Source organism: Rhea pennata, chromosome Z (genome assembly GCF_028389875.1).
Source record: "Rhea pennata isolate bPtePen1 chromosome Z, bPtePen1.pri, whole genome shotgun sequence".
NCBI classification, from domain to species: Eukaryota; Metazoa; Chordata; class Aves; order Rheiformes; family Rheidae; genus Rhea; species Rhea pennata.
The window spans coordinates 50,112,922-50,123,984 of NC_084702.1; the positions used below are offsets into that span (position 1 = coordinate 50,112,922).

General features: G+C 39.0%; 1 protein-coding gene across 1 annotated transcript; it reads left to right on the forward strand.

Moving 5' to 3' along the window:
• Positions 1 to 104: 104 nt before the first annotated feature.
• Positions 105 to 6,991, forward strand: MBLAC2 (metallo-beta-lactamase domain containing 2). The gene is made up of 2 exons (XM_062600464.1): positions 105 to 634; positions 3,923 to 6,991. Exons 1-2 carry the CDS (start codon positions 130 to 132, stop codon positions 4,306 to 4,308), a joined length of 891 nt encoding a protein of 296 aa, XP_062456448.1. The 5' UTR covers positions 105 to 129; the 3' UTR covers positions 4,309 to 6,991.
• The last annotated feature ends 4,072 nt before the right edge of the window (positions 6,992 to 11,063 follow it).

The window sequence follows — 11,063 nt, forward strand, 5'->3', positions numbered from 1 at the left end:
CGCGCCGCCCCGCCCCGCCGCCGCGGCCCCCGGCCCGCGCTGCCGCAGTGCGCCGCGCCGCGCCGCCCCGCCCGCCGCCCAGGCTCCGCCCGCCGCCGCGGGCAGCCGCCGCTCCGGCCGCGGCCCGGCATGTCGGCGCTGGAGTGGTTCGCGCACAAGTCGCTCGGCGGCGGGATCTACTGGATCCAGGAGCGCTTCTACGAGTCGGGCAACCGGGCCAACATCTGGCTGGTGCGCGGCTCGCAGCGCGACGTGGTCATCGACACCGGGCTGGGGCTGCGCAGCCTGCCGGACTACCTGCAGGCGGCCGGGCTGCTGGCGGCGCCGCCGCCCGGGGCCGGGGCCGGGGCCGGGGCCGGGGCCGGGGCCGGGGCGGGGGCGGGCGCGGGCGGCGGGGGCCGGCGGCCGCTGCTGGCCGTGGCCACGCACGTGCACTTCGACCACTCGGGCGGGCTGCACCAGTTCGAGGAGGTGGCGGTGCACAGCGCCGAGGCCGGGGCGCTGCTCCGCGGCGACAACTACGAGGCCGTGACGTGGCTGTCGGACGGCGAGGTGGCGCGGCCGCCGCGGCCCGGCTGGCGCGCCCGGCACTTCCGCGTGCCGCCCGTGCGGCCCACGCGCATCCTGCAGGAGGGTGAGCGCCCCTCGGTGTCTCGGGGTGGGGGCGGAGCGGTCAGAGCGCTGCGGGGACTTGAAAATCGCTGTTACTCCAGTTAGGATGGCATTTTCTGCCTTTTGAGTAGCATTTGCTTGGCGTAAGAGGAAGTTATCAACAGCCAAAGTTCATGGATTAGGGATGCGGCTCATGGTAGGGGCCGTGCTAACAGTGGGTGCAAGTGGAAATTCCTAAAACTTTAGGCTAGTCCAGGGAGCTATGGGATAGAACAGGATTCTGTGAAAATGAGAAGCTTTAAAGCTGATACATTTACTTCAAAATTCTGTAGCCACCTGTTGGTAGCTTTTTTTTTCCTCCTTTCCCTTTTTCTCTCTTTTTCCAGATACTTTCTTTTTTCCAGCTGCTTTCATTGCTTTATTTGAGTATAAGCATCCTGATTTAAATGCGAGAAATGTGTAAACTTACAAGCTAAAGTAATTTTTAAAATGTTTGAACTATCTGGAATCGTGGGCTGCTCTTCTGTGCTAATACTGCTTTGTTTGTGGGGCTCTTCTTAGAACAATTCAACTGGTATTTTTCAGTTTTGTAAAATGTGCAGCCTGCTTTGCAGAGTCTTCAAGCCATTGGCATGGCTCAACAAGGACCAAAACATGTACAGTAGACAGTTTTGAAAGTATTGACAGAACTCAAATTATGGATTAAAAATATTTTGTATTTACCTAATCTGTTTGTCAACGCAGGATTTTTCCCTAGAATTAGAATTAGTAAATAGCAAGGCAAGGAAAAGTGATCTAGCTTTTTAAGACTAATTGATAGCCCAAAGTTTAGCCTGAGGCTTCAATATTAGTGAATTTTGGCCTCTGGTAACCCATATTATTTATAAACCATCCCTTGATGGGATGCAATAAAGAATGACGCAACTTACTGAAATATACTCTGAAATGTACTCAACTTACTGAAAAATACGTCTAAGCATATGGGTTTCATTTTACGGAAGCAGCTTATTACAGAAAAAAAAATTTGCTCAGTTTTTCAGTTTGGCTTCATAGGTAACAATGAGTAGGTTGTTTTGGCAACAAATAGGGTAACTGTAGAATCTCGTGAAGCAGGAGATAAAAGGTTAGCTCTGTGTAAGACAGTTGGCACCTTTTCCATGTTACTTAGATCAGAGTTGCTTCTTGGCTGTAGTAGGCCATCACCCTGCATGGGTGCTTGAAAGAGCAGAACTCTGAGCTTATTGAAGACTTCCAGGAAAGTCATTAACTATATACCTATAATTAAAGAAAAAGGTTTATTTTTATTTTCTTTAAAAGGGAGAGAGTATAAGGAAAATCTATTGTAAAAGATCTCACTCACTATCAAAGAAACATCAAAGTTTATAACATAGCATTTATTGAGATACTTTCCATGGAAGTGGCATGTAACGTCTATGCATGTGTAATTGCTGCTATGTAAGTATATCCAGAAATACACACAATACAGAATGTGGCAGAGTTAGTAGTCTATTACAATCCCAAGCCGTAGGTTTTACTTACATGTTACCTGCTTTGTACAGTCTCCTATTGAGGTTACTTTTGTATCACATTAATCTTAGGAGATCCTTCAAGTACCCTCATTTTGGCTGTTCTTCCTAAAATCATTTTTTTTTTTGTATCCTACCTTAGCATTTATTGTTTTCATGATCATTTGCATCTTCTAAGACTCACAGTTTCTTTCAGCTGTTAAAGTGTTTATTTTTGAGTTCTGTGCATTTCTTCTTTAAATGTTGGATGCCATATTCGGCTTCCGTAAACTGTTCTCAGTGCCTGCAGCAATCTGAAACCCACTGGAACACTTTACACTCCAATGGGTTCCTCATCTCCACTATTATCTTGTTTACTACTACAGGCATTTTCTGCATAAATTTCTCAATAGTCTATTCTACTCTACTATTAAGGCTTCTCAGTATTTCCTCAAAAGAGAATTTGTCTAAAAATATAATTCTGAAACTTAACTGCAACATAGGGATCAGACATTTTCCCTGTTAGGTCAGCATGGTCAAATGTTAGCTCTTCCATGACTTCCAAACTCTATTCTAGCATTTTGCAAGCGAGGCAAGTGGATATCCCCAGCAGCCCTAGCCATAGCATAGTTCATGCCTTCCCTTAGTAACTCCCAATCCAAGCATAGTAGTTTATATCACAGTGAGAACATGATGTAGTACTTTTCCATTGAGGCCCAAAGCATGTCAGGTAGTATCATGAAAAGGTCTGTCTTTCAAGAGCTAAGTATCTTTAGGCTTACCGAGTCTGAGTAAATTCATGGACTATCTGTATCTTCTGTAAGACAGATCTGTAACATTTGGATTTTTATAAAGTAGAAGTTGGATTATTTTTTTGTTGTTCTCCTTGGAATTGAAATGTATATTACAATTTTAAGCATCATCCTCCTCTGATAACTGTTTCACTAGCTGCAGGTTTTCATGCCATTAATTTTATGGTACTGCATATTATTTCTTTTAGGACCATTTAGTATAGTTATGAGGCAGCTGGTTATGGGAAGATTGCTCATATATTGGTGGTCTTTCTCAATACAGTCTGCCCTTAAATTTACATATTTACCACCTCTAAATTCATTGCTTTTATAAATGTATGATAGAGCAGTCATTACTTAAAATTAACAGCAGACTTACTTGGCTGGTTCTCCATCCCTACATTGACTTTCTACTGACAGTACTGGTTTTGTGGCTAGAATGATGAAAGGTATTTACATTTAAGCCAGTGAGACAAATGACCTAAAGTTAAGAACATTCTCTTTTTATACATCTGATTCCATAAGATGAAAAAAGTGTTTGGAGGCCAGTCCTACTTTTCCTCTAGCAATTCAAGTTCTGTCATTTTACATTTCAGAAGTAACTTCAGTGGAACTCTGAATTAAATGATGGTAAAATTGAATAAACTGTGAGATTCTTTCTTTGTAAACTTTCATAGGAGACACAACTTAGATGTGTTCTATTTGGTTCCTGTTTTATTTTCTCTATCATGTTTCTTTTTCCACAGTTTAGTTCATTAGAACTGGAATAGGTTCCCTGGGACCTAGGAAACCCAATTAATATAGCTCAAGTCTCTGCTGTCTATTAGTATTTGACTTATTGTCAAATGTATTCTTAAAATGCTTCTTTGGCACTGGACAAGAAAAAAGGCCCTACTCCCACTGTTGTGGATATAAAGCATGTATAAGCTTTCAGTAAGTGCCTACCTCATACATTTTTGTGATGTTTAATATGCAAAATAAATGTATTTGTTTCCTTACCATCTCTGTTTGCAGGGGACGTGATCAGCCTTGGAGACCGACAGCTTACTGTCATGCACATGCCTGGCCATTCAAGAGGAAGTATTTGCTTACATGACAAAGACCGGAAGATTCTGTTCAGTGGAGATGTTGTGTATGATGGATCCATGATTGACTGGCTTCCCTACAGCAGAATAAACGACTATGTTGCAACCTGCCAGCGTCTCATAGAGCTAGTGGACAGAGGTCTTGTGGAGAAGGTACTACCTGGGCATTTTAACACGTTTGGAGCAGAAAGGCTGTATCGTTTAGCTTCCAACTACATTGCACAAGCTGGAGTTTGTCACAGAGTTTCTACTTGTGCCATGAGATCCATTGCAAGCATAGCACTTCGTATTACAAATTCTAGAAACACCTCTTAGTGATAGTGCACTTTGTGTGATTTATTGTTGTTGAGAAACCAAATGGCTTGTGAAAGCATTGATACGTGCAAAAGCAGTATGCATTAGTAAAGTGTTGGCAAATTGGTATGGATGAGCTGTAAAAATTCTCCTTATTTTTGCCTATATTATTCCTATTTTTTAAAAAAATACATAAGCTAGTAGCTTAGCTGAAGCTACCATTTTTCTTTCTATTTTTTCAGGGCATGTTTGCACTCATATTGTGATTGCCATTTGACTGCAATTTGAAATACATTGCTTTATTTTTGATATGATTCTGAAGATACATATGATATGCCAAATTGAAAGGTTTTACATGCCTGAAGCTCATGCCTGAAACTTTTTTGATGCAGCATAATGGTAAATAAACACAAATAAAAAAAATTATTTGTGTTTAAAAGTATTTTTATGTGGCTGGATTATAACATGGCTGTTAATGCTCTGTAGTGGGGGAGAAGGATGGAGGGTATTACATTCCATTGTCCTACTGCAGATACTGGATTAAACATCTTGTACACTTGTTACTATGGAGTGAATGTAACTTGAACTGTTTTCTGTTCGCTTATGAAGTGTTCTGGTACTTACCTTGTTACAAAATGTAAAGTGAATTGCATTTGAGTCTGTTCCAAAAAAAGTTGAGTACACTCAAAAATGTTAAATGACATTGTACCTTCCTTATTGAGATGGAAGTGTGATATTTAAAAGTTGTAGAAATGGTTAAAAGTTGTGTGTTTATACTAATGGTTTATATATTTAACTTCTGTAAAAGGACACTGTCTGATCAGTTATTTTTGTATATAAACATATATACTTTCCTAACAAGATTGTTTTTTCTCATAACATTTATCCCAAACTTCAGTGGAGTTTAATCTTACTTGTTTGGCTTTCACTTTATGTGGAAGCATTTCTTTTCCTCTGATGATACCAAGCAGAAATCAAGCCCAAATTATGGCACAGAGGGTGGAAACTGGAGTCCTTCTTAATAGGTTAAATTCTGGTGAGAGAAAAAAAAAATAGCCTACTTTGGAAACCACTTGCGAAATAAAAAGCATTTTTGATCAACATTTATGAAAGAGAAGATCTTACATAATATTTTTCTTCTCTTTTCATAGCTGACTGCACTCCTGTCTTTCCTAATTGACTATTCCTTCACCAAAAGTACGACTGATAGGATGTGACAACCATAGCTCGTGTTAGCAGTGTCTCTTTCCCATTACAGACTGAAGCAAAATTTTAAGTAGGCAGACAGATGCAACAATGTGGTACTTGGAAGACAGGTTATCTCTTGGATCATAGTTTCTCTTTTAGAGAAATCATAAGTATTTTAGGGTATTGTATGATGAATGTTTAATTATTGGATAGTATTGTCACAAATGAAGCTAAGAACTATTTATATTGGTCTTCTGTGGCCAGAGGAAAACATATAGTTAGTCTGGGAAGGAAGAAGTCATTCAGTGAAGAAGCACAGAAGAATTTTACATTGTGGTTTTCCTTCTTTCCCTGCTGACACTTACTGTATTTATGTAGCAATCTAGAATTATTCTTGATGGGCAATGTGCAGATCTGTGGTGGGAATTAGGAAGTTCAGAATGGCTGAAGAAACACATGGCGCATGACTGAAGCTTACACCGGTTTTCTGGATGAGACTGTGGTGTTACAACATACCCAGCAATAACATTTGATTGAATTCCTTCAGATTAACCACCTGTAGCGTAATACTGATACGTATCTTTATGTTTTTATGAAGGCTGCAGCAGTACTGGTGATATGCACTTTAGAGTAATGCAAACAAAGAGATACCTATTCTTTCATAAAGCCCACCAATATTGAACTTAAGCTGCTAAATTTTTTTACAAGTGTTTATTAGTCAAATGAGATCACGTTAAGTTAGTTTTGTGTTTACACTTCTGTTGTATTTGATATTAGGAGCCCTGAAACCAAATCTTACTGTATTGTGAAGCCTGAGCTCCTAACAGGAGGCTCACATGCATGTCAATTCAAAAGGAAAGATACTGTCTATCACTTGTGTTTAAATCTGTGCTCAGTATCAGCTACAAGATCCCTAAATGTTCAGATCACTGGCAAAATCCCATGTTAAACCATTCTTAAGCCCATGAAGTCTATGTAGATAACAGCAATTGTCAATTTTTTTCCTTGACAAAAATCTATGGAATATTTCCTAAATCAGAAGTGAACTTAATGTGAACACAGCCTGGAATGGTGTGTGTTTGTAAACTGCTGCTATAATCCAGTTGAAAGTAGTTGTTGTGGGTCTTAAAATTATTTTTGTATTATAAGAAATTCAATACTAGGTAAATGACATGTCTTAAATATAAAGTAACTAGCTCTGACTATTTTTGTTAATAACTACCAAGTTTTAGTCATAAGAGTTTGACAGTGTCTCTTTAACACTACTTGGAATAATATTTAAAATATATATGTTAGGTTTAAATGTTGCAATATTTTGGACATTTAGAACTTGATTTATTTGTAAAAATCCAAATCAATGTGTATTACTTCAGTTTTCAGTAGATTGGAAAATTTATGAAAAATTCAGATGGGGAGTTTTGCTCTGTAATCTGTCAAGACTTTGCGGATGTTAAATAACAGTTTTCACAGAAGAAACCTTTTATCATGTATATCATAATAAAAGTGTTATAAACTATGCTGTGCAGTTATAATTTGTAAGTATCTTGAAGAAGTGGATTGCAAGAAAAGTTGCTAGCAGCGTTTTTTACTTTTCTGAGCATGACTTCATTACAAACTTTTACTCATCACAGACTGATCTGCAAAACTTATACAAAACCATGACTGAGTGCTACTTCAAAGATGTTTTTAAAACCTGTAAGATGATCAGGAGAGCCTTTCCCATTCTCTCATCTTGACAGGTTTCACAGCCAGACAACAGGGCTGATTGCCTGCCTGGGAGGAACTACTCAGATGAGATTACTGGGGTTCTCACTTGGCATTGTTCCTCTGTCCTCCTTGCTGTCCATGGAGACAAGCCTTTTATCACTTAACCTAAGAGTCAATACTAATCAAGCTAACATGCTGTCATCTTTTCAAAGTGCTGCACAACTATTTATTAATTATTCCCTATTACACATCTGGGAACAAAGACCCATTTTCTAGCGGAAATAAGGCATCTCAGCTAACATCTGAGCTCTGTAAATTATGACAATCCACGACGTGGATCCACAGTGTACATCTCAGTTCCAAAGTGGTCTTCCTCTGTTACCAAAGGTCAGTATTAAGTCCAGATGCACATGAGTCATAGAAGTACAAGATGAAATGTCCCAATTTCAAGCATTTCTCCTATTGCCCTAACTCCATGTTCCAGTTTGAAGTGGAACCACAGTAAGACTCATAACCCACTGCTAGTTTCTCAATGAATGGGTTTGCCTATGAGTTGAAGGAAGTTGTTATGTATACTGGTTTTCTGTGAAGTATGAAAATCATATTCAACGTATTTGATGTGATAATTTGTAGTAGCAATAAGTGATTTTTTCATTGATACTCAGCAGTTAGGAAAACATTTGCTTTGCAGATGAAGAATCAAATGCTTCATTGCACTTAATGACAGCTACAAGATACAGGACTGAAAGAGACTACCTTGAGGTCACCCAGTCCTTCCTGATGCACAGAAGCAGAATATTTGCCAAAAACCTGAGGTTTCCAGGTCTGTCTGCCCCCACTTCTTCCAATGTATTTTCACTTTCCAGTCCTTCTGCTGCCTCATATTTTTGGCCTTTCTGTTGCCAACTTGCTCTGCCCACATCCTGCTACTGTCTCCTCTCTTTCCCACACCCTCTGCTGCTACCTACTCACATCTACCTAGACTTCCATCTATATCTCCCCATCAATCTGATGAGTCCCACCACCACCACCTTTTCCCTCTTTCTCACTTTGAGGAACAACTGGTTCTTCTTCACAATGTTCTTAAGCACCAACCTCTAGAACGTCTGATTTGGAGTGCAAGCTAAGAAAACTAATAGAACACAGGGCTGATAGAACAGCACTGTGATTTACCAACCCATGATAATGGCGATTCCACAAATGGTAGATCATTCATAGTTGTTGTAAATAAAAATTGTATGTAACCAGTGATAAACTGGAATTAGATTGAATTTAAATGTTTAAAAATATAAACTATTTTTCGTAATTACTGTATGTGTGCAAATGATCAAAGAATGAATCAGAACACTGACTGTTGTAAAGAAATCCTTTTTATATGACCAGAAGATAGGCTGAATATCAGATGGAGGCATAGCGATAAAAAGCTATGTGACATCTTGAATACTATTCTTACTTTTGCAAAGATATTCTTTGTGATTGCAGGAACCTTCTTAAACTCTTTGGCTTGTTTCCCCACCTGCCAAGCTGTAATAAGGTCAGATGCGTATATGCTGCACACAGAGATTAAGAGGATTTTTAAGCATGATGGAAGACAGGATAAGAATTCAAAATGATTTTGACATATTGGCAAGGTAGTCTGAAATTAGTAATATGAAATGGAATGAAAAGAAGTTGAAAGTGCTATCTTCCACAGGAGAATTTCAAAATGGAAAAATTCAAAAGGAGAAATAATTGGGTAGAAAGTACTATTACAGAAAAGCATGAAGAATATATTAGACTAGAAATACGAATTTGATTCAACAGTGTGATGTATTAGGAAGAGTGCCAACATGTAAGGCAAGGATGAATCTATTCTGCTAGGAGCCGATGACACTTCAGTAGACTACACAACCCAGTTCTGCAGAGCATACCTTAAGACAGAAGTAAACAAACTGGAATGATTTGGAGGAAAGAAAGCAAAGGTATTAAGCTTAGCAAACACGACATACAAAGACTTACGGGAGACAACTGAGAACAGTTTTCTGCTATATAAAAAGATAAGTATATTATATCAAAGAGTAACAACCTAATTTGTGGTAAAGGGTAACTTGAACTGAATATGAAGAAAAATCAACAAGATAAATAAGCAATAGTTTATATTTTTAAACATTTAAATTCAATGTAATTCCAGTTTATCACTAGTTACATAAAATTTTAATTTACAACATCTCTGAATGTGTTGCATTATTTCTGTCATATCAAACTACACCTTACATTTCACAATAGAAGCTACATTATGAGACAGCTCTCTCAACCAACCAGAGACTTTATATAAAATCTTCCTTTGAAAATGTGTGAAAATTAAACATCAATTACTTCAATACTACACTGTCTCAATTTGCTTTTACATCAGAGAACATCCATTTGTCATCACCTCACTATGAAAGAAAAAATAAGATGTTTCTGCTACAGGGAAGATTCCCAGGAGCAGAAGAAAAAGCATCCTTAGTGTTAAATCCTGCACAACATTAAATAAACAGAGCTCAGAAGGAGCTTCAGCATAAATGCTGTTAAAGCCTAGTTTAAAACCTTGCCCCTTTTTAAGAAAACAGACATCTGCAATCACAGGAAATTAAAATGGAGATCTTTTAAGACTGAGAGAGAGAAAGATAAAGATGAAAAAAGATGGTGAAGGAGGAATTATGAATATTAACTTTTAACAGCTAGATTTAAGAATTCAACCAACACCATTTCAAGTTATTATTTATATTTTTAACTAATTGCTTCATTAATAATTTCAGTAATAAGTACCTCTTGTGTCTAAAAATTCAGCCAGATTCCATCCAAAATGCATGCTTCTTCAGTGCTTTCATGTCCAGATTGAATCAGGAAGCACAGAAACATGTAGAACTGAAAAATAATCAGAAAACACTTAGCAGGTTTTATCTGAACTTTAAATAATGCTAAGTTTAGAATATTACATACATACGTATGGTTGGTGGAAACATTTTATCTTAAGCTATATTTACACTGCACACACTGTTGCAGCATAGGGATAGCCAGACTAGTTAAAAAGAGTTCTGAGCTGCATAATTAGCCCAGACAACTCTGTAATCTGCTGTTAAAGTGCTTTACTAATTGAACTAGCTTATTCATTAACACCACATTTCTTTATGTAGTGTAATCATTCTGGCAAGTCAGTTAACACATCTATAAAGCATGTACAGGCAGAAAATCTTATGTCTGCTCTTCTCCTAGATCCCTAAACAAACATAACAGAAAGTCACTATTCACTACCTACAAATCTGTTTAAGTGCAGTAGGTGTTCAGGGATTAAACCCTCTCCTTAAGGCTCATTTTAAAGCTGCTGCAGGAAGCGGCAGGCTGAGAGGAGCAGTTGCTTTGCCACCTGGTGGCTCCGCTGCACCAGCACAAGCAGGGGTTGCCCCACGGACCAGCTGTCCACAGCAAGAGGCCACAAGGGACCAGGTCTCTGCACAGAAGCTTGCCTCTACCTGGAAAGTAAAATAATAGATTTCATTATCGAATTTAGATTAAATTAGAAGTCAAGATCTGCTCTAGCTTGTCCTGTAAAGCACATAGACACTCAACAGTGGAATTCACACAGCCAGCAAGCAGTCAGTAACAGTGAGTAACAGTCAGTAGGAGATGCACGGAAGAGTGGAGCAGCAGCTGTATTAGGTAACTTCAGGACAGCAGGAAAGTGCTTATTATACAGCCACATATCTTTTCTCATTACAGTAAGGGCTAGCTCTTTGGCCTCAGAAGCAAGAAGGCAGTTTTCTAGCTCATCTGCTGAGATCAGAAAAAGAGAACAGATTGCAGACCTCCACTTCAGAGAAGTGGATCAGAGCATCACTCTCTAACAGATATTTGAATCT